Source organism: Bos indicus x Bos taurus, chromosome 14 (genome assembly GCF_003369695.1).
Source record: "Bos indicus x Bos taurus breed Angus x Brahman F1 hybrid chromosome 14, Bos_hybrid_MaternalHap_v2.0, whole genome shotgun sequence".
Lineage (NCBI taxonomy): Eukaryota > Metazoa > Chordata > Mammalia > Artiodactyla > Bovidae > Bos > Bos indicus x Bos taurus.
This window is the reverse complement of record NC_040089.1, coordinates 27,442,406-27,466,449: the sequence shown is the minus strand read 5'-3', so window position 1 is coordinate 27,466,449 and position 24,044 is coordinate 27,442,406. Positions and strand designations below refer to the sequence as shown.

General features: G+C 36.3%; 1 protein-coding gene across 12 annotated transcripts in view; it reads left to right on the top strand.

The window, feature by feature from the left end:
• ASPH (aspartate beta-hydroxylase) overlaps positions 1-24,044 on the top strand; it is a 169,155-nt gene that overhangs the window by 11,946 nt on the left and 133,165 nt on the right. For 4 of the 12 annotated variants that reach the window (XM_027561049.1, XM_027561048.1, XM_027561046.1 and 1 more), the window contains exons 3-4: positions 148-192; positions 1,627-1,695. In XM_027561049.1, the coding sequence (XP_027416850.1) occupies positions 148-192; positions 1,627-1,695 (114 nt within the window). Of the gene's footprint in view, positions 1-147; positions 193-1,626; positions 1,696-15,393; positions 15,436-17,573; positions 21,733-24,044 lie in introns of those variants that run through there. The other 8 variants (XM_027561051.1, XM_027561050.1, XM_027561047.1 and 5 more) reach the window with 4 other exon arrangements.

The window sequence follows — 24,044 nt, the reverse complement described above, 5'->3', positions numbered from 1 at the left end:
AGGTAAAATTCACCTGACATAAAATTCAACATTGTAAATATGTAAAAACATAGAGGTCACTGTTTTTTAACTTTTTGTGCTGTCATCATTATTAATTTCAGAATATTTAAACGCAAGTAACAATTTTGTGTTTTTACATGCATGCAGCCAAAGCAAAGGACTTCCGTTATAACTTGTCAGAGGTACTTCAAGGTAGGCTCTTGGAGTTGAATTTTAAGTCTACTTGTGTTAGTCTCTAAAACTGCACCCTTAGGCTACTATTTTAGTTATCACTTGCATTAAAGAATGTAAGTGATAGGACCAATTTTCCTTTTTAAATTTCTCAGAAAGTATAGTTTCTGGTTTCTTTTTAATGTTATTTGAACTGTACTATATGTAGCCTAAACTGCAGACCAGTGCTTTTCATTTATATTTTCTTAGATATAGAAATGATAACTTCCTTATCTCTCTCACTATTATCATTTTCAATATATGTGTGCTTTGTAAACCAGACTTCTACATAGCAAGTTAAATATTTTCCTAAGTAGGACATAGCAAGTTAAATGTTTTCTTAAGGGCCCTGGGAGGGTCCAGGTTGGTCATACCTATTCTACTCCCAAAGTTCTTCATGCTGTTATGCAATGTGTTAATTTACTTTTTAATAAGAAATGGCAGCAGTGTTGCCAACTAGTGTTTTAGTACTGATACTGTATTTGTGAATGTGGTTTAAAATATTGTTTAAAAATGTGAAATTAATAAACCTCTTCACATCCGTTGTCCAGTGATGAATTATAAATCATGTCGATTTTTGGATGTTTTTAGGAAATTGAATGTATTTGACTCACATTTGAAATGCTGAACATAACAGTGCTGAGATGATAAAACTTTATTATGCCTTAAAATTCATACTTACTGTTTTTGAAGGAGGAACTCTCTGCTTGTATTGGCTTTTCAGCTTGTCTGTTTTAAGTCTTTTTGTTTTTCCTTAGTAGTAGGTGACTGGTGCTAATTATGTTTTTAAGTAAGATAACTGTAAGTGTTCTTTGTAATTTCAAAAGGCCAGTTTTACATACTTTATTTCCAGAACAGTCTTTTTTTAAAGGTTGATTCATGATGCTTGTCATAGTCCTTATTATTAAAGATAATCTATCCTTTTATTTTTAGTACTTGTACTTGATGTGAATTACATATAGTCTTTGAGACTCTGTGGGTATTTAGTTTTGAATATTGATAATATGAGGACCTTCTATACTATAGAAACATTAAATTTCATGTAACTATTAGAAGTGGATCCATATTGTTCCTTATATATGTTGAAAATTTTATCTAAAATATTTTTAGCAATAAAATTTAAAAATATTATTCTGAAATGATTAAATATCAGGGTATTGTTAAGCCCTGAAAGAAAATATTATCTCAGTTATTTCTTATATTTGTTAGGTGAATGTTTCCTTAATCTCTAAGTGAACTGTCTTCATTTTTAAGTGAGATTATCATTTAGCACAACTTTTCTTAATGAAAGGAGCAAAGAGTTGCCTTGCTTGGTAGCATTAATAACTAATATGCAGGACTGTAAGGAGTAGTAACACCTTATTAAATTTGGCTTCCCTTTTGTTCCCATATCCTTCTCTGCTTCTCCTCTTGTAGGAAAACTTGGAATCTATGATGCTGATGGTGATGGAGATTTTGATGTGGATGATGCCAAAGTTTTATTAGGCAAGTACACATTTTTTTTAAAGTTAGTGGTGCTGAAATATTGGAAGCAAAATAATATTTAAGTTTTAATAATGTCTGTGTTAATCATTAACATTTTATGGAAGATGTTTTCCCATACTATATATTCTTGTTAGGATGAAATGAATAGCATAATTATTTTTCCATAAACTCTCACATTTCAAGTTACTTTTGCAAATAAATAAGTATACAGCTCCTGCACAGATGTTCTTAATTGGTAATATCATTTCATGTGTGTTTTTAGATTTAAAGCACTTTATATTTTGAACGTAGCATTTGAAAATTTAATGTCCTAGTCTGTTTTCAGATATGGTAATTACAGCCATTCTTTAGCATCATTTGACATATTTCATGTCCATTTGAAAGCATGAATTTCTAAAAGCTTACATAAATTCATTTTGAAATAAAGTAGTGGTAGTAAACATCTCAAAATGTCCTATGAATGTTTGGAAGGTAACATTAAAATATAAACTAGTAATCTTTGGCCAGATTTCTTGATTTTTTTTTTTAAGTCTTGACCTTCTTTTTTATCACCAGAAATGCCTGTCTTAATCATTGAGATGTTGTTTTGTGATAAAGAGGTGATATTTTTTTCATTTATTTTAACATGCTGTTATGCTATAAAAGATGGTGCTGATTTTAATATACAAATTTTATATAATCTGGCCTGATGAGATATGTATTTCTGCTTGTTAAACAGCTTCTTTTCCTTTGTTAGTATATAGCATAGTGTGTATCAAAATACTTTACACTGAAGTCTTTAGAAAAATAGCAAATATGGTAAGGTATTACATACTAAGCTTAATAGGATAATAGCACAAAGAAATTCTTGCACAATTTTGTATATATTTTATGGATATGAAAAAATGGGAGATACTACATCTGTAACTAATGAAATATAATAAAAGTTTTTAATTTTGACTTTACTGTATGTCATCTTGTTACTGCTCAGTGAGAATTATATTTGCTACTTAACAGTGAAAGCTTTCAGTACCCATGGAATTTCTTTTCCTGTCTTAACCATAATAGAATTTTCTATATAATTTTGTCATTACATATCTAAATTTGGGTTTCTATAAATACAGTAAGTCCTCAGAAGACTATAATCTTGGCATGTGAAAGAAAGAAAATCATATAAAACTTAGAACAGTGCTGATTTGCTTGCCTTTAAGTGGTTAATTACTCTATTTTATTACTTTTCTGTAAATGACAAATTCTGAATAGCAGGGCTTTTTATTTTAAAAATAGCTTCATATGGGCCAAGTTTCCTTGTTTTAGAAATAATATTACCTACTACATTTGGTTGTTTTTTTGTTTTTATTTTTTTTTAAGATGCTTAAAATCAGCTATCGTCTATTAGGAAACACCAACTATTAAAAATTAAAATGATATATCTTCTATAGCACATATTATTTCTACTGCAAATTCACATTAATAAGTTGATTTTTAGAATTTTAGATTTCAAAAATTTTTTCCCCTTAGTATTTTTAAGCAGCCATTAAGAGTTTAACTGTAATTTAGAACAGTCTCATTTGCGGGTAGCCACGTATGTGGAATGGGCAAATGGTAACCTGATCTTTTTATAAGAACCATATACTGGGAGTAGAACCCCGTTGGTTAACATGAAGGTTCATTTGGTAATTTGACGATTACATGCAAAAAGGCTATGACACACTATTTTACTGTATTATGTGTACTAATTCACAGTTGGATTGTGGCTTTGGTAAAGATGAAGGACACGAATATGAACTGTTTGTCCTCTAACCTTATTCTATAGCATTTGAATTCTCTGCGTGAAATACGACCTTGATGGGAATTGAATTTTATGACTAAAGTTCTTTTCTACGTTGTGAGGTTGTTGTCGCTGAGTTGTGCCTCTGTTACTGGAGGGTGATTGCAAGAACCAGGTGAATTTTGGGGGTCTCAGGCGCTGCTGGGCTCTGTATGCTCAGGGAGAGATTATGGGGGAGCAGATTGTGTACCCCAAAAAGAGCTAGACCTTAGGATATGCTCTGCTTGGAGAAGCTGAAGTTCTAGTGTAAAAGCTTTGGATTAAGGCAGAGGGAATGCCCAAGAGGGATGAGAGGAGGAAGTCAGAGCTTAGGTGAGAGCTTGGCAGGGCAGGTGTGATAATATTCCTAGTTATGCTGAACTTCCATAGGTTTGGCATTTATTTCATTAGTATTTCTTCCTGGAGTCTTAAATTTGCATGTATTTAAATTTGACCCATTTCAGGAAATGTATACATTCATATTTAGATTTCTTTCGCATTTCAAAGTTTGGCTTTTCTTTTAAAATATAAAGAGAAAATGAAATACATGAGTATATCAAGATCAGTAGCTGTCATTCATTTTATTATTTATTTCTGGCCATGGCCCTTATGGTATACTTTGAAAATGTTCTAAACCTGGTCTTGTTTATATGGCTTCCTAGTTTTGTGGCCACATTATCTAAAATAAATGTCTTTGATTTAGGTTTGGATGATTGAAAGTTATACTGTCCCAAAATGTATTCTTTGAAAATATGTTTCCCAAATGAAATCAATAGGAAAGAGGAATAAATACTGAGTAACATTTTCTTAGAGTAACATTGCTTCAGGAGTAACATTGTCTTAGAGTAACATGACACATGGTTATCCTTTTGTCCTGCGACTGGTACTCAGCTGGCATCAGGTATGGCTAGAGAACAAAAGGAAAGGTAACTCTTAGAGCCTTGACAAATATTTGTAGATTGACAGGTGCATGAGTGTGCAGAAGGGAAGGCTGGCTGTTGCCCAGTCAGAGGCACTCACACCCTGCTCCTTGGTTCAGGCCTTCTCTTCGAGAGCAAGAATTGTGTACCCAGAACATGTTTTCTTTTTCTCTTAGGACTAGTTCTTTTGTCTTAAGAACCACAGAAAGGTTGCATAGTTGAGTAATTAGTTTTTTTCAAATGTTTCTGCCCATTTGTCACATACTTCAGCCTGTCATACTGGGGGGTAGTAAAGTTTTATATTTTATATTCAATACTTGAAATTACTTATACTGGAAAATGGAGAACAAGAAATATATTTATTCTAAATATGTGATAGTCACTCAGTTGTGTCTAACTCTTTGTAACCCCATGGACTGTAACCTGCCAGGCTCCTCCGTCCATGGGATTTTCCAGACAAGAATATTAGAGTGGGTTGCCATTTCCTTGCCCAGGGATTGAACCCAGGTCTCCCGCATTGCAGGCAGACTCTTTCCACTTGAGCCACAGGGGATGCACATTTATTCTAAATACACAGCTTCTATGTGTAGCTTCTTTTTGAACAAGAAGAAACAATGTTATTTCCATAGAGTCTTGACTGGGAAGACAGATCTCTGTTCAAAGCTTTTGTTAACTCTTCAATTCAGTGAAGAGACATTCTGGGTTGATCAAAAAGTTATTTAAATATCAACTATAGTTTGTGCCCCCCACCCCACCCCAAATACATGAAGAATGGCACAGTGTAGTTCTTCTGTGGACTAATACAGAGAAACTATAACCTTTAATATTAGACTAGTTGTCTTATTATTATCCCTTACCTGCCAATCTCGATTGCCAGTAGTTATGCTTTGTGGACAGATTTTGTATTGCCAAAGCCAGGAATACCGAATTAGGTGGTTCTAACCTGGAAAGCTCTACAGTCATGGATGTTCACATTTCTTACAGCCAGAACCCTCCAGCCTGATTTTTTTTTTTTTTTCCACCCTGTCAAAATTATAGAGATTGACAGTGTTTGTGGACTTTGAGACCTGCTGGAGGCAAGAGACTAGTCATACTCAAAGCCAATTCTTCACAGGAAGACAGCAAATGATAAAAACAATATATATGTTGCTTTCTTTCCATCATGGGGGTCTGATGGGGGCCAAGACTTAAAAATAGCAGGCATCAGGGGTCTTTGCAGTAGAAGCTAACTTCAGGAGCTGATAAGTGGAGAACTCTGGAATGTTCCCCGTGCAGGTGACTGATCACGTTTCATATTGGTAGGCTGAACGAATCATTATTAATTCTGGCTGACTCTTATTATTTGTCAGAATTATAGGACCATGAGTCAAGTAATCACAGCATAATAAAGCTGACATCTTACAGTGTTAAAATTTAAGTTGATTATCTGGTAGAATTGGAGCGCACTGATACCCATTTATTGAAGCTGAACAGTAAGCCTGCTAATCATGTTAATTCCAGAGTTTCCTAAATTAACTCCAGCTCCTAAAGGGAAAAAAATTGATGAAACAAATGTTTCTATTTTCAGTGAATATTTATTGGTGTATGTAAATATTTGTATAATCAACTCTCGATATTATCTGGGTGCTAAATGAGGCGAGGTGGGGCTTGTCAGAAGTGTCTTTTTATCCTCATATTATTTTTACTCACTTTTCCCGTTGAAGTGGGTGAGTCAGTTTTGGCTGATGCAATTTTGTGATTTTCGGGTTCTCGATTCTCTGATGAGAAACCCGGTGAGGGACTGGTAGGAAGGCTGAAGATTGATCCCACCGCCTCTCCTTTAGTCCTTATGATTGAGAGTTGATTGTAAGATGTGCATCTTTACCCATTTCTTTATTTTCCAAAATGTCTTTTCTGTAAATGTCTTTGACCATGATGCACATCCTTTGTTGAGATCACTCTTCCAACGCTTCTTTTTTCCACTTAACTGCTCTCATTTTCTCTTTCTCTCTTCCTTTATCCTTATGTAGGCCTGACCAAAGATGGCAGTAATGAAAATATTGATTCTCTTGAGGAAGTCCTTAATATTTTAGCAGAGGAAAGTTCAGATTGGTTTTATGGTTTCCTCTCATTTCTCTATGATATAATGACTCCTTTTGAAATGCTAGAAGAAGAAGAAGAAGAAAGTGAGACCGCAGATGGCGTTGATGGAACGTCACAGAATGAAGGGGTTCAGGGCAAGACTTGCGTCATCTTGGATTTACATAACCAATAACTTTGATGCAGGGGCTGAAGTCACTGGCTTATGAACCCCCGAAGCAGTCTCCTTTTTCTTTCTTTCCTTCGCTCACCCAGGGCTTAACATGCAGTGGGGCAGCGTGATGGGACAATACAAGGCAACCATGTGGTCTTCCCCCAGTACAGCGCCTAACTAGTCCCTTGCTTGACTTTCCCACTTGAGGAAAGCAGCATTCTCCTCCTAGTGGTTCACAAAGTGCATTGAGAATGATGTTCTTGGTAGTATAATTGGTTTCTGTATCATTTTGTTTCAACTCATGTGCTCACTGAACTAAATTCAGAAACTTAATAGATTGTTTTGTGATTAACCCTTGCTGCCTGTCCTTCTAACATGCTGTTCATTAAGATGATTACAGTGGGATTGATTATAAAAATACTGCTAGCATGATTCATGCTTTCAATGCTTCTCTGTTGATCCTTAACATGATTGATGTGTAAAATGATGGCTCTTTAAAAAGCTATTTTTTATTGTAATTTGTTTAGGTTGATTTGTCAGATGGATTAATAACAGATTTCAGTGTCACATTCTGTATTCATGGTGCTTTGAAAATAACCCCATGTTGTTGCCTTAGGGTAGTTCAATTGCTGTATTCAGATAGTAGTGTGTCTGAATCTTTCTCTCTATGAAAGCAAAATTTATTTTTAATTTCATTTCCAAATATACATCCAGAGAAAGTAATTTGTATTTTTCTTAAAGGAGGCTTATTACACAGGAAGGAAAATGTGAATATGTATCTTAAATAATGTTGTACATATTAAAATTATTCATCCTAAATTACGGTCTTTTTCCATTTTTTCCTATACTACCTTATTAATTGGCCATCAACTTTGGCTTAGGTATAATATGGTTTTTAAAATTAAATTCATTGAAGTGGTAATTCTTTTTTTGAAAATCTATTTTTGTGATTAGAAAACCTTAAAAACACCTTTGAATTAATTCATTTAAAATGAGTTTGCTTCAGTGATAGCAAGAGCAATGGTATTATTAGACATAGGTAACATGCATTTCTTAAAATTAGATTTCATTCATTCCCCACCTCAAATAAAGCTCTTACAGCCTAAGAGCGATAAGACCCAAGACTCCTATTTCTTTTTCCCTTTTTGAGAGTGGTGGTTCATGTTTTTACATCTTTTTGAGCCTCTGTGAAACTTAGCTTAGCTTTGGTTCTTTATAGAGCTTAACATTGGAAAATATTTGTGTTTTTTAACATTTTATTTAACTGTAACTTCTACTTTTCAAATATTTATTCTTATTTTTTCCCTTTTAATCAAGTTGCTTTCAGAAAGTGGATTATTCACCATTTTTTTCAGAAGGGAATATGACCAATTTAGTTTCTTTTTTAGAAGTCTCTCTTGCAGGCTGTCAAAACAAGAGCCTTCAAGTAAAAGTTTCAAATCAGAACCCTAGAACCTATCAACTTCCCCTTGACTTAATATTTACATGTGTTGGGGAAAACTGTCTAGTTTGCTAATCTTACTTTTAAAAGCATTATTCATAACTCCTTTTGGAAACAGATACATGTGTTATACATTGGGGCCTTCCCAGGTGGCGCTAGTAGTAAGTAACCCACCTGCCAATTCAGGAGACATAAGAGATGTTTGTTTGATCCCTGAGTTGGAAAGATCCTCTGGAGAAGGAAATGGCAACCCTCTCCAATATTCTTGCCTGGAGAATCCCATGGACAGAGGAACCTGGTAGGCTACAGTCTGTGGGGTTGAAAAGAGTCAGACAGGACTGTGAGACTTACCACACACGTACATTATACATTGGACAATGATCTCCTAACGCTTAAATGATTATTATAACCCTAGTTTGTCTTTTCCTAATTATTCAAGGAATATGCTTCATTCTGTTAATGTTTCTGACAATCAAAAGCTTCTAATTTTGGAATGTTAATATTTTGAAGCAAACGAGTAGGATTTAATAATGTTCTTTCTGAAAGTTTATTCTGTCTTTGTCCATATTTATAATGTTTTTTCACTTTGAATTTGAGTTCTGTGACAGATCAGAGTTTGTTAGGTTTAAGTTCAAAGGGAGTCTTAAGCCTCAGAGAAATTCCTTTAGTCCAGTGTCTGAGATGTATTTTTTAAGGCAGTCTTGTTTCTTAATGCTTCATTGCTACTAACTCTAGAAGATGTTTGATCAGTTTATGAGAAATAATGAAATTTGTGTGTTAAAAATGTTCAGAATCATTAATTTTTCATCAGACTGCTTTTTTGTCACAATACTAATGTACACTTTATGTACAGAAATTAATTATGCTGTATTTTTGTAAATGAAAAATAAGGATGTAGGATCCTTTGCCATTTTTTTGGTACCCCTGCTGATCAGCCCTTTGAAAAGCCTCTGATGATGATAAAATCCAGGTAACTGGTGAACCCCTGACTTCTGTGACAGCCTTCAACTTCTTCCCACAGCTTGCTTTGGTGAGAAAATAAAGGTATTTGCCAAACTGGTATAAAGTACTTTGAAGCTGATCAAAGTGGTCTCGTTTACATTTTATTTACTATATATGTTATAGTTCTTAATCTTCTAAGGATTTATTGTGTCATTTTCTGTTTGAGCATAGAAATACTTTACTAGCTTGTGTCTTTTAAGCTTAGGAACAAAAAAAAAATGTAATTGTTAGTTTGAGTATTTATAGTTCTTAAGGAATTTTACATTGTTCTATATTTTTGGTAAAGAACCTGCCTGCCTATGCAGGTGACATAAGAGATGCTGGTTTGATCCCTGGGTTGGGAAGATCCGCTAGAGAAGGGAATGGCAACCCATTCCAGTATTATTACCTGGGGAATCCCATGGACAGAGGATCCTGGCAGGCTAAGGTCCATAGGGTTGCAAAGAGTCATTTGCAACTGAAGCAACCTAGCACTCACATACTTAACTCTGTGTTTCCAGTTTGGAACAACCGAAAGCACTTCTGAGTTCACATGGCCTTGTCTGTTCCGAGCTGCCCTTCCTCAGATGGAACTGCTGTTTGTCCAATTGAAAAGGCACTGAGTTCTCTGGAATTTGGTGCAAAAGCAAGGAGGTGGCACTCAGAGGACTTCATTTTTGCACTTCAGTTTCTTTCAGCCCTTATTTCCCCTGGGATGTGAGGGGTGCGATGTAAGTCAGTTGGAGAGGCATCTCCTGGGTACTGATGCTTGATGTCCAGCTGCCAGATTGCTGTATGTTGCAGATGACTTGGACATGATGGAATGCTGGGTGATTCCTGCTGTTTCGGGCTTCCCAGGTGCCTCAGGCCATTGCCGGAGACATGGGTTTGATCCCTGGGTTGGGAAGATCCCCTGGAGAAGGAAATGGCAATCCACTCTAGTATTCTTGCCTGGGAAATCCTGCTGGGCTACAGTCCATGGGATTGCAAAAGAGTCAGATACAACTAAGCAACTGAACATCAACAATCCTGCTTTTTCATCTTGCACTTGATTCTTTATTCTAGAAATTACCGCCCTGTTGTATAGAGCTGAATGCAAACATGTAAGAAAAATTGTTTTCTCTGCTTGAATTCTGGTTATTCTCATTTAGCAGCAGATGGAACAAAATGTTTCCTTGTCTGTCCTGATGTTTGTAATTTTGGAGAATTAGCAAAAGCAGATAGAAGTAGAGACAGATATGAATTTGAACACCCACAGTTACACCTTTTGGGGACTGACACTCAGTTCAGTTCAGTTCGGTCGCTTAGTCGTGTCCGACTCTTTGCTACACCATGAATCGCAGCACGCCAGGCCTCCCTGTCCATCACCATCTCTCGGAGTTCACTCAGACTCACATCCATCCAGTCGGTGATGCCATCCAGCCATCTCATCCTCTGTCGTCCCCTTGTCCTCCTGCCCCCAATCCCTCCCAGCGTCAGAGTCTTTTCCTTTGAGTCAACTCTTCACATGAGGTGGCCAAAGTACTGGAGTTTCAGCTTTAGCATCATTCCTTCCAAAGAACACCCAGGGCTGATCTCCTTTAGAATGGACTGTTTGGATCTCCTTGCAGTCCAAGGGACTCTCAAGAGTCTTCTCCAACACCACCGTTCAAAAGCATCAATTCTTCGGCGCTCAGCTTTCTTCACAGTCCAACTCTCACATCCATACATGACCACTGGAAAAACCATAGACCCATCTTAAATCAGATCCTGCTCTATGAAACAAGTCATTTTCTGCATTTTGGGGCTTTGGAAATTTCTCTGATCACCATGGATGTGCACACTTTTTATAAAATTCAATGATGCAGACTTTATTATCACAAGCTGATTGATTGATGAAACAGTATACTGAGTTCTCTGCCTTGGTTATTTGTTGAGATGACCATGTGACACACAGGAGTAGATATGAACTAAATTTTGAACTCCTTAAAGTTGGGAGCGAGGTTAGCCTGGTTTTGACTCCTCTTCAAAGCTGAGCCCAACACGGTATTTATTAAATATTTGCTGGGGTTGGTCCTGGTGATGAGAACTTTAGGAATTACTCATTGTATAATAAAACACTGATTTAAAAAAAAAAAAGCTTAAATTAGTGAAAACATTATTGGGTATATATTTTTTTTTCAAGAGAAGTGATTGACACTTTGAAGTTTAAATACAGTGACCTGACCTATGCTAGTAAAGGTCTTCAGGTGATTTTTCTGCTATGTCATTTGTATTTGAGTCTGCATTTTATCTTTGTTCATGCTCTCACTCTCTGGATGTAATTCCTTTGTAGATTTTTAGTCTTTCAATTCTCCGATGTTCTGATCTTCCCTTATCCTTGAGGGGTGTAAGGTTTGTAGCTTCCTTTTTTCGAAAATGTCCATGATAATATTGTTATGCCATCTATTTAAAAATAAAAAGAGAATTGGTGTAGTGTTTTTTGGTTTGTTTTAAACTTTACTGCCATAGTATTATTTATACATTTAAAAATGTATTTCTTTAGTTATGCCTCATTTTTTGTGTGTTTTGCAACTAGATCTTTTATTTTTTTTAATTGGCGTATGGTTGCTTTACAATATTGTGTTAGTTTCTGCCGTTCAGCGATGTGAGTCAGCCTCCCATTGAGGTCACCGCAGAGCACTGAGTGAGTTCCCGGTACTGTAGGCTCTCATCAGGTTTCTGTTTTGGTGTATAAAGTCCTCGCTTGTATTTTACAAAGACTAGACTCACGTTCTAGAGTGACAGGCTAACTCACAGGATCTTCTCTTAGGCATCTGGAGCTCATCGGTAATCGGCGTTGAAATATATCATGATGCTTTGATAGGCAGGAGGAAGATACAAAACAGGCTCGGGGTGACTCACTGGTCTCACCAGGGACAGTGGGAGTGACTGGGATGACCTAAATATGACATGATACCCAGCCAACCGATTCTGTGACCAACTCCCTGAAAGCCTACTTGGGTTTCTGTAATGGAGCCAGTCTTCTAAAATTGTGGTGGAACCGCAGGTCCAACCATTGGCTTCATGATTCAGCATTTTAATTTCTTCCGTAGCATTTCACTTGGAAAATGTATCTGATGTAGTGTCTCTGAGGCAGTTGCCACAGTAACATTAATTACTTTTAGGCAACTGTCTCAGGTTCTAAGAGAAAAATATAAGACCTGCTTTAAAAAAAATTTTTTTCCCCTAATTTTCAGTATAAGAATTCCCAAAGCATCAACTGAGCTATTAATAATAATCATTTTAAAACCATCAAAGTAAACTTACAGGGCAAAAAAGAAGCAAACATGATGATGCTTTTTTTTCCTTTTTTTTTTTTTTTTTGCCATTCTTTTTGCCCATAGCCACAAGGTAATGCTTGTCTGGTCATTGCCTTCAATTAGAACATATTCTATCAATAAAAACAACTTTCATCCAAATAAAAGAGTACCAAGATGCTTCTGTTTTAAACTCCAATTGATACATCTTTCTCCATAGTATTTAGAAATTATTTTTAAGGAATTATTGTATTATCATGAATTATATTGTTTGATGGAATTGTTATTTTTTTTTTTTTTTGCCCTCCTGCACATTGGCTATAGTCATAAAGAGAGAAAAGAAGAAAAAGAGGGTACGTTGTTGATTTTGCACAGTATTACAGGGAGAGTCCACACTAGCCATTGATATGAATGATAATTTAATTCTGTCTAATTAGGAATATATAAAAGCAAAGTTTTAAATCACATATTTTCTTTTCTAATCAACTAATCTGATGTCGATTTAATATATTGGCTTATTTATGACAAAAATTAACTCTAGCCTTTTCACCAGTTTTGAGTACATCATAATATTGAAGGGGATAGTCGGATTCCCACCACTCTGCTTTGTAAGGGAGTATCTAGGCCTGCCAGTCAAGAATGTGTAGAGATGAATGCAGGGGTGGGGGCCAGTAGCATCGTTAAAAGTGTTTTTTCATGCTTTATATTAATTTTTTTGGCACATTGGGTAGTACTCATGAATTTTAAAGTTGTCATTAAAATAATGAGTTTTATATTTTATCTAAACAAACTTTATTGGGGAGTGGTCCAAGATAGCATTCAGTATTACCAGGTGGTGTGCTGTTCTTGATAGAATTTAGGAAACAGTTGGGCTTTGTCTGTGAAAGATAGTAGTCAGACATACACACTGGTTTTGGTTATGTATGTATATCAAATAACCAGACAGATAGAGATAGCCACATGGAACAGTTAATTCACATTTCTGTTTTTAATGTAGTCAGTGGTAAGATATAGTATTACTTTATTTTCTCCAGAATGACAGTGGTGATATCTCAACCAAAATAAATGACCATTCTCATATGAACTATCACATTTGATGGAAACAAATTTCCATGAAGAGAAAGGGGAAGGGATTTAGGAATGGAGGAGGACTCAGAGTATAACAGGAGTAAAAATATCTCATATTTGAAGTGGGAGTGTGGTCATAGTTTTGAGAAACGTAGAGGGGGGTTCCATGGTTTCCAGCAGGAGTGCAGTAAGTCTTCTACATACAGACGTTCAAGTTGAGAACTTTCAAAGATGTAAACATGTGCTCCATCAGTGTCAGGCGTGAGTGACATTGCAGCTTCCATCTCCTATTGCTGACTGTCATTCAGCTCTACAATCTCCCACCTCCTCTCCCTCTTCCAGTCCTTCTTGCCTGTTCACTTAATGCCAGCCCTTGTATATACCAGCTGTTGTACTGTACTACTGTAATTTTCAAGGTACTGTAAGGTTAAAAATGTTTTATCTTTGTGTGTTTGTCTTTTTATGTGTTATTTGTGTGAAAACTATTATAAACCTATTACAGTGCAGTACTATATACCTGATTGTGTTAGTTTGGTACCTAGGCTAACTTTGTTGGACTAATGAACAAATTAGACTTACGAATGCTCTCTCAGAACGGAACTTGTTCATATGTAGAGGACTTACTGTATGTGTAAAAGGGTGTAGGGGTTTTCTTGGGACAACACTCGAGACCTTCACTATAGAGGACAGGTTGTACATGGTGCTGCGTCCACAAGGGATGAGCAGGAGTCACTAGATTTCCCATCCTGGTGTACCCAGGAAATGGATTGGCAACCTGGAATGCCACTTTGGAAAGTTTGCTGATGCATGAGTGTAAGAAAACATTTATGTGAACAGAAGATAGAACTGGGAGCATCAGCTGGCTGGGAATGAAATTGTAGGGAGGTGGCGTTGACGTTTGTTGTTTTTATTGTTTGGTCGCTAAGTCTTGTTCGAACTCTTTGTGACTCCATCGACTATAACCCGCCAGGCTCCTCATCCTCCACTGTCTCCCGGAGTTTGCTCAGATTCATGTCCACTGAGCTGGGGATGCTGTCTAACCATTTCAGATCTTCTGCTGCCCCCTTTTCCTTTTGCCCTCAATCTTTCCCAGCATCAGGGTCCTTTCCAATGAGTTGGCTCTTTGCATCAGGTGGCCAAAGTGTTGGAGCTTCAGTTTCAGCATCAGTCCTTCCAATGAATATTCAGGGTTGATTTCCTTTAGGATTGACTGGTTTGATTTCCTTGCAGTCTACGGGACCCTTAAGAGTCTTTAGCATTAGTAGCAGCACCACAACTCAAAAGCATCAGTTCTTTGGCACTCAGCTTTCATTATGGTCCAACTCACTGACATTTGTTAGAAGGTTAAAAAATAAATGCATTATCAGAACTTTCATTTGCCTAGAGAGGAAATAGAAAGCCTTTGCAAAGTTTTTAGATGAGTCAGTATATCCCTCTATAACTATATAATTCTTACTTATGTAGTTTTTTATAGAAAAAATTTGAAGCTCTGGGGGTAAAGCCGTGATAATTTAGACAATAAAAAGTAAAATTCTATATAAATGTGCTGTCCTGTTTTTGAGAGGCAGTGATGACTGAGTGGGGTCCCCAGGTCCTTTCAACTCTGGTGCCTGTAATTAATCATCCGTGTCTAAGCAGAAGTCCACTGGCGTCCGGGAACCAGTGAGAGGGAAATGTCATTCCCAGTAGTAATTAGACATTTCTAAAGCCAACAGTTCTTTCAGATCTAAAGCAGGTTGTGAAGTTAATTAAATCAAAAATAATTTTTTTTGAAAAAAAAAAACAAAAAACGTAGTTTTTGGTTATAGATAGAGTAAGGTTCTAAAATGACATACAAATGATAGATATTTTTGTATGTTGGAGGAGTGTATTTTTTAAATGGTGAATTAAATCTGTTAGTCAATGCATCTGTTTAACTATTTTATAGACAGTTTTTTAATTATCTATTTTCTGTTTATAACCTATTTTCATCTTGTAAACACCAACAGAAGGACCTGGTGGGTTAGCCAAGAGAAAAACCAAGGCTAAAGGTATTTTCTGTTTTTCAAATTAGCCTTGAGTGAATCAAGTTTAATGCTTGAATATGCATGAAAGTTTATAGATGTGTTTTGTAGACGCAGCTACTAATGCTAAATGTTACCGCTTTTTGGTTTTGGGTGCACCTTTGGTCATAAGTAGTTTTCTCAAGATTTCATTAAAGAAATTTCTGCCTCAGGCTTTTAAGTAATTTCCTTTTCAAATTATCAAAACCTTGTAATAGTCTTTAAATTACACAGACTAAGTTTGCAGTATACACGTCCTACTTTTCTTCTAAAACATTTCTTAGTCTAAATTTTTTAGTTAAGTTGGAAATAGAGATGAATTCATCAGTGATTGATTTCCTTTCTCCAAAAGCTGTTGATGCTGCCTTAGAGCACAATTAAAGCTAGTGTGATCAAACTTGTAATTTTCAGTAAAGTGAAAACTTACAATCTGGAGCACTGCATTATGCCAGCATATAATTTGCTGTATTTGATATTTTAATTCACTGAAAATCATTACACTTGTTAAGCATTCTATATGGTCTAACACTTATTATTGCAGGCTTATTTTATATCCCCATGGTTTTTCTTGTTCACTTGAAACACTTGTAAATATTTCTGTCCTTTAGGGAGAGGGGCATGGGGAAAGTGCATGCTTTTTATACATATATATAAACTTATAGTATTTTTTTGTGTTCAGTGCTTGGCACATTGTAGTTTGATTTTGGTGAAACATTAACAGGTCAGACTTTTACTGTGTGGTTTATAGGGTTTGTGATTTGTGCTTTAATTTTAAGATGAAGAACTTTTAATGTTTTAACTTTAGTATCCCACCTGAATAATTCCTGGGAAGAAAACAGAATTTTTACCATTTTATTCTTATGTAAATAACTATGAAATAAATGGCCAATAAAGTATAATTTTGCCCCTTGATCTAGAGAGGCAAATTCAACATTAAAGATTTAATATTTTAAAACTGTGTGCAGAGTAAGACCTGCCAGCTTTGTACTTGCATTCTGCCTTTGCCAGCGACCTTTTCTGTGTTACTCTGGATGGTGCTGAAGGAAAATGAGGACTCTGAGGATGGTTGGTGATTTATGAATTCTATTGTGTATCTTTAGGAGGTTTTAATAAAATTGGGAGGAAGAATTGAGTAACATTTTGTACTGCATAAGTTTTACATGATTCTGATGTGCAGAAACATCCTCCATATTTTATTAAAGAAATCTCTTTTTTGTTTCTGCTTACATGCTACACTATACAGTGAACACCTGGCTTCTCTTATGATTTCTTAATGAGAGAAGCAAGAAGCTGAAAATTCAAAGGTTTTGCAGTCAGGACTGTTAAACTTTATTTAAAGCAAGTTGAAAGCAGCACCTGTTGCGAGATTTGGAATCACCAGTAGATTCCATTCAATTGTTGTCTCTCCTGTGAGCATGGACAGCACAGGTGTTAGCTTGGAGTGGCGCTACATAAAATAGCAGAAAATATACTTAAAGGAATACTGATTCCATGATGTTGAATAAGAATAGAAAAGAAGTTCTCTTTGTCATTTTAGATACTATAGATAACAACCTTAAAATTTCACATTCATGGAAATTGTATTTTTCTAAACTCAGAAAATTAAATGGTATTTAACTTTTCATTGGTGCAATATATTTGTTTCCAAGGAATGCAAATGCAAATACTTTAAGGACATAATTTTTTGTTAGAGCTAAAGATTTTAAAATTATCTTTGTGCAAATACTTGCAAGTTATGGAAAATTTGTTCTTACATTGCCAGTGTTCCTTTAATTATGTTGTTAATAGCTGTGAAATGTGAGTTGTTAACACTTTGAGTAAAGTGCTGCCTTTGTGGATGGGCTCATTTTATTAATCTTGCATGTTAACCTTGTTTTGAGACAAACACACAATATTGCAAGCTAGAAAAATATGAGTCTAGCATTTCTTTTATAGCTGATACCTCATAGAGGTTTGCATCTGTTGTTGTTAGCCAATTTAAAACTAGTGGATGAAAGTCACTTTTTGAATGATCATCTCGCGTATGGGGAGTTAGAAAAAAAGGTAATTCTTTTGCACTAAGTTGCTGTCTATGAATTGAGATGCCTTCAATAAACATTCTTTCCTTTAATTGGAAAACCTGGAAGTTAAAGAACTCACTAAAGAAGAGCTCAAGAAGGAAAAAGACAAGCTGGAGTCAAAGAAAGAAAGCAAGCATGAAGAGAGAAAAAGGGGGAAGAGAGAAAAAGAGGATGACCGGAAGGATAAGAAGATTGCAGATTCAGATGCTTCCAAGAAAGAGGCTCCTAGGGGTAAAAAAGACAGAGAAAAGGAGAAAGTGGGACTGGAGAAAGGTACTAAAGCCAAGGAAAACAGGAGGAAATCCACGAATATCAAGGATGTTCCTGGTAAAGTGGCACCCAGAGACAAAGATGAGCGAAGGGAAGAGAGAAGCTCTGCCAAACACGCACACTTAGCCAAGGGAAATAACCAGAAAAGGAAGAGCTAAAGCTGGAGCAGCAGCATCTCAGGAAATGGTAATAATCTTCATCGTGATTTGCTGCTAAAGGGCATAGAAAGCTTAGTATTGCTCTAGTTGGGGAAGATGTGTCATGTAGCCAATGAATATATTTATTGGTGCTCAGCAAATAAATTCTTTGAAATTGAGGTACCTGTCTCATGCTCCTACGTTTAAAAGATGAAGTTTTTAAAAAATACGTAATACAAATGTGATGTAATAAGGTCTGTTTTTATTAATTTATTGATCATATATCCAGATAAATGTATATGTAATCTGAATTGTAATGAATTTATTAAAATAGAATATCTTCATTGGAGTGAAGTAAGAATTTTAAACTTTTAAATAGTATTTATACGCAGAGTGATTTGTAAGTTTTAGGAATGAGAAATAGGGAGTTAGGAAGTTACCTTCTTTTTCTGTTGGCTGTTTTTCTTCCCTCCTCCTCTTTCCTGCGTTCCCTTTCTTCTTCACCTACTCTTTTCTTTCTCCACTCCCTTTCTCGTTCCCCTTTTCCTTCCTGTCTTTCTCTTCCTGCACCGCCCCCCTACCCCCAAGCTCTTCTGAGGGCATCTCCTCAGGATGTCACCTGCATGTCTCACTCCCATGGCCCAGCCAGCTCCCCCAATTCTCTGGGACTGCCCCTTCCTGAGGCTCTTCCCCACTCAGCTCCACCTTCTACATCTCCTTTCATTCTCTCCTGCCTGGCCTTGTACAGTCTGCTTTGCCTCCCTTTTCACCCCTCCTTGCCGCCTCACTCCTCACCCCTCCTCAGTATCTCTCCCTTTCCAACCATCTGTCTCCCACCTTCTCCTGTCCCCCAGTAAACACTGGGTATTCACTGTGTTTTGAGAATTCTAGAACCAGCCTTGGATAAAAGAGAATTTTATGTAGAAGAACAATGTTAGAACACTTGTTTATGATATCTTTACAGACTCAGAATCATTATAGAAGGTTTTAATTATTTCAAATTATAATGTACTTTCATTTTGTATCACGATTTTTCAGTTCTGTTGTTGGAATGGTACGTATTTTTCATATTTGATTGTATCATAGTTGTTTACCATTTCTAAGGAGTTGCCAATCTGAGATCTAACTAGAGATCAAAATTGAATTCAGAAAACATTTAATAAAATGAAATTTCAGTAAGAAGTACTTTCTGACAAATAGTCTGTGCTGTTCTGCATGAAGTCTTAAGTCTTTAATGGTGACTGCTGGCAAAATTCAGTTACTGAATTTGAGGGGAGCACCCTGGTTTGTTGTAACAAAATTGTAAGTGCTACCACAAAAATTTTATTTTTTTAAAAAAATAATTCTTCAGCTTTTTCTATGAAGAGCTTTTAAAAGCAGAGATTTTGGCCCAATTAAAGATATTTCAAGTCAGAAATGAGAAAGCATTAAGTGTAAAATTTTCTAGAAGTCTTGTGCATGTTTTATAATATTGTGGCAGCTTTTCCTGCTTAAAACCAAGCACATGCATTCATTTAGTTGACAGGAATTCCAACTGATATAATAAAATTACACAGCATGGGGGCCTAGAGAATATCCGGTCTAATATCTGTAACCCAGTCCTATGACTTTATTGTTTAAAAACTGAGGCCCAAAGAAATTGTCACATGTGTTAATTTGGGGTTTTATGTGCTGATCAGTCTGAATTATGTTGTTCTTATAGATCAATTCTAGGAGCACAGTAAACCACAGAGAATTTTATGGCTCATTTGATTGGTAAATGTAGGGCTTGAAGTGAGTATCAATAGATCTCAAGTACACACCTGTAATCAGAGCTGATTCTTCCTTGCTCTGTCCTCAAATCTTAGTTCTATTGATCTATATTTTACTTTATTCTCCATGGAGGTTCTACCACTTGATGAGGGTGGTAGCCTTCCACAGGTCCTGGAAACAATCTTTCTAGTTTAGCCATCCTTGTGCAAAGATGCAGTTTTCTGGGCTGGCTCTGGGAAAGAAGTCGTAGGAGTCCAGCTGTCCTGGTTGGGTCTGGAAGCATCTGTGGCCAATTCTATAGTTGGGGTTGGGTCCGTCTTCCCAGGCAGGCTCCTATACATAAATCTTTGGGGGTGGAGGGTGGTGTCCCTTTCAAACCATGTGACATTTCCTGCAGAACAGAGTTTCTGGGAAAAGAAGAGGGAGGCTCTGATAACTGAACAGAATGAAAAGCAGAACTATATCCAGCAACCATATAAAATTATAACCTTTAAAAAACATATCCTGACGTTTGATCTTGCCAAGATAAATGGATTGAGTTTTTAAATTTATGTACCAAATTTTCGTGTTAATTTCTGTACAGATGATTTTTTTTCCCCTCCCTTGCAGAGGAGGGCAGAGAATTATAATTACCTTTAGTGAGTGCATTCTGGTAATTTTTACCCTGGTTTTTGAAGGACGGTTAATCCTACAGGGCATAATGTACATAAATGCTAAACTTTAAGAAATTGGTGATAAAAATTTAGAAAAATTAATCAGTGTAAGCAAATAAACATGTTTTGTTGTTGTTATTGTTCTGTTGTTTAGTCACCTAGTCATATCTGACTCTAGGACCTCACGAACTAGCCCACCAGGCTCCTCTCTCCATGGGATTTCCCAGGCAAGAATACTGGAGTGTTGCTATTTAGCAAAGCACTTGAAAATATTTTTGTTCTATCATTGAATTTTCCTTTGAATCATAGCTCAAGAATCAAATTGAATTCAAACTTCTCTATTAAACATCAGAAACATTTCAAGAGCTCTTATGAACTGGGAATTGGCTTATATTCTTTCCTTCTATTTTCTTCAGTAAATAAAGCTGTCAACTGAATTTTATTGAAGTTGACATAACACTTTACCCAGCTGCATTGACACTATTCACCTGAAAAACTTAGGGCAAGATACGCTTTTGGTCATGATAAATGGGTTAAGATTATGCTTGCTTCCTTAGTTTTACTTGCTTTTTTACTACATACATAATTATTTCTGTATTCTGCTGCTTCATACTGGTTAGTTTAGACTAACTAAAAACCAAAAGGTTACCCTTTGGAAACGTCAACTAAAAATAGGGACAAAATTTCATAATTTACAGTAGTTGGGAGTTAGAATAAGTCCTGAAAAGTGAAAGTTAAGTACTAAGAGTATAAAGTATAAGTATATATCTTATATCACTAACAGACTTCTCAAGTTGCACTAAGAGATGATGCATAGAATTCTAAAAAGTGATATTGTTGGCATAATTTTCCTTAAACTTTGTATGACAATACTTTCCATATGAGAAGTAGTCATAGTATAGATGGTCAGATTTTCAAAAATATTTGAGAGCCTATCAGTGTTTCCAGGAATCTTTTATCTTTTAGTGTTCAAAATACTTTCTTTGGAAGCACTTTATCATCATTGATTTTTTCCCCCTTCAGTTGTGATGTGTAACTTCTGTGTTTCATTGGTTAATAGCTTGATGTGTTATTTCTACCATTGCTTGTAATCATTTAAAATCTTATTTTTTTAACAAAATTTTTGGTTTCACTTTATGGATTTGCATTGTGTACAGAGTCCTGCAACATTTCAAAATGAGGGAGAAGCTAGTAAAGAAATTGACGTATATCCATCAGCGTGAAAGTTTGAGTGAATCCCAGGGAATTAATTCTACAAACAGTTGGCTTATAGAGTATTTTGTAGTGTTATGGCCATACAACTTTGTAACTTCAGAGGTCTCATAATGATTAGTTGGGTGATAAGGACTTCCTGTGTATACTTCTATTATAAAACAAAGAAAGGTAATAAACAAGTATGATTTTAAATGTTAATGTTCTAAGTTAATGGTAAATGTCATTTTCCATGAAATGAGTCTGATGATTTAAACTGTGTCCTCTGACTTTAATTCCTTTCTCGTGTATCCACCACTGTTTCTTCTGTTAATGTCCATTGATAACAGTTCTCCAAATTGATTACTCAGTTAATTCACTATAAAATGTATCTTGGAAATGCTGGTTTTTCCTCTCCTTTCCCTCAAGGTGGTTGTGGGAACAGCTGGCATTACCTGTGTGTGAGTGGCTGGTATGTTGTCAACACTCACGTTTCCCTTTTTTGGGCAGAATAGTGGTAATTATTCTACCAAGTTGTTTCAGTTAGTCATTAAAAATTTGGAAGCATTGGGGCTACGATTCCCTCTCCCCCTTTTTATCAACAGATGGTAGGACACATGCTTAAGTCCTTTATCCTTTGCAACTAATGTATTTTTGTGAAATGGGTGTACTGGGTCCTACTTTACTGAGATCTTTGAGGGGGACATATAAAAGTAATTCTTTTATATTGTTACATGTGTATAAATCCACAAGAATGCCTAGTTAAAAGATACTGCTTAAACAGAAGATGTGAAATGTCAAGCCTAGAAAAAAGTAATGAAGAAATAAAATGTAGTCTTAAGTATATGGTATAATTGAGAAATTTCATACCTAATCTAATCATGAAAAACTTACTTATAAGTTTGCTTTGTACTCAGAACACATTTTTCCATAGAAGCAATTTTATGGTCTTCAGAGATTTTGTACGCCAGTCCACAAAAACCTATTCAATTCTTAGTTTCCAGTTTTGCAAGTCTCATTGTAACTGCGTTTCTATGGAAAAGGCATTTGTCATTCTTCCTCAGAATATTAGGAACACATTTGGTTTTACTTCTAAGTATATTCCAGAATTCTTTTGATTGCATGTGGGAATCTATTCAAATTGGCTTATGTGGACAAAAAAGCATTGATGCACTCACTTAACTGTAAAGTCCAAGGGTATTTTTAGGTTTTGGCCTATGGTTATGCTAGGTCTGGGGGCTTGGAGAGTGGTCTGGATCTCTCTCTCCGTCTTTGGACTCTCTCAGGAGGTGGTCTTCCTTCTCAGGTAACCTGGAGTCCCCTGTGGCTCATTTTTACTCCTTATCCATACAGAGTGGGGGATGGGATCGCAAAACTATGACTACAAGACCATGGGCCTGTGAGTACCACCCTTAAAACTGTGGGGTGATGGGAAGACCAGTCCCTCAATGCAAATTAGTGTGCTTTTACCAGAAGAATTAGAACTCAGTGCAGGGTAGGCCACACCGTGAATATTTGTACCCTGTACTTCATCTGAACCAAAGGCAGCAGTTCATGGAACTGTTTCCCCCTCTTTCCTCTTCTCTCTGTGCCTCCTGCTGCTGCTGCTGAGTCACGTCAGTCGTGTCTGACTCTCTGCGACCCCATAGACGGCAGCCCACCAGGCTCCCCCGTCCCTGGGATTCTCCAGGCAGGAACGCTGGAGTGGGTTGCCATTTTCTTCTCCAATGCATGAAAGTGAAAAGTGAAAGTGAAGTCGCTCAGTCGTGTCCGACTCTTTGTGACCCCATGGACTGCAGCCTACCAGGCTCCTCCATCCATGGGATTTTCCAGGCAAGAGTACTGGAGTGGGGTGCCATCGCCCTCTCCGTGCCTCCTGCTGCTTTTGCCCAAATAGGAAGGGTTGAATGGGATGAGCCCGAATGGGTATCTCAGAGTTAGAATGGTAGGAATAGAGAGAACTTATCCCAGTTGTTGGTGAGCAGTACCTTTAGGTGATTAGAGGAATGTAAGAGAACTTTGTTATTTGATAAATACTGGTGAATTGGGTTTATTTTGTTGTTAAGCTCTTTACATTTTACCCTGGTTCTATCTAGAGAGAAAGTTTTTGTTCTTAGGGTGAGTATTATGTAGCAGACCAAGACAGCTTATTCTCATGAAAATATTATTTGGAGTACTTGGAAAAAATCCTTAGTAACAATCTTCCATGTCATACCCTGCCTCCTCTACTTGCTTGAGTATAAAAACACATAAATTAGATGTTTATTACCAATTTTGGTTGTCATTTTTACGTAGAAATCAATTCCTGTAAAAACTTCCATTTGTAAGCCCTGCAGAGCAGAAAATCATCTATTTTTCTTTGTTTTCATTTGATTTCACTTTGTATATGTGTTTATTACTCTTTGTTACCATCTATACATCATAGAAGGCTGTCTGTCACTTCTTCCTTGCCTCAGTCATTACTTCTCTTGTATCCTAAGAGGTTAGCAGAAGGTATCTACTTAAAGTTTCTGTGTTGCTTTTGATAATGAATT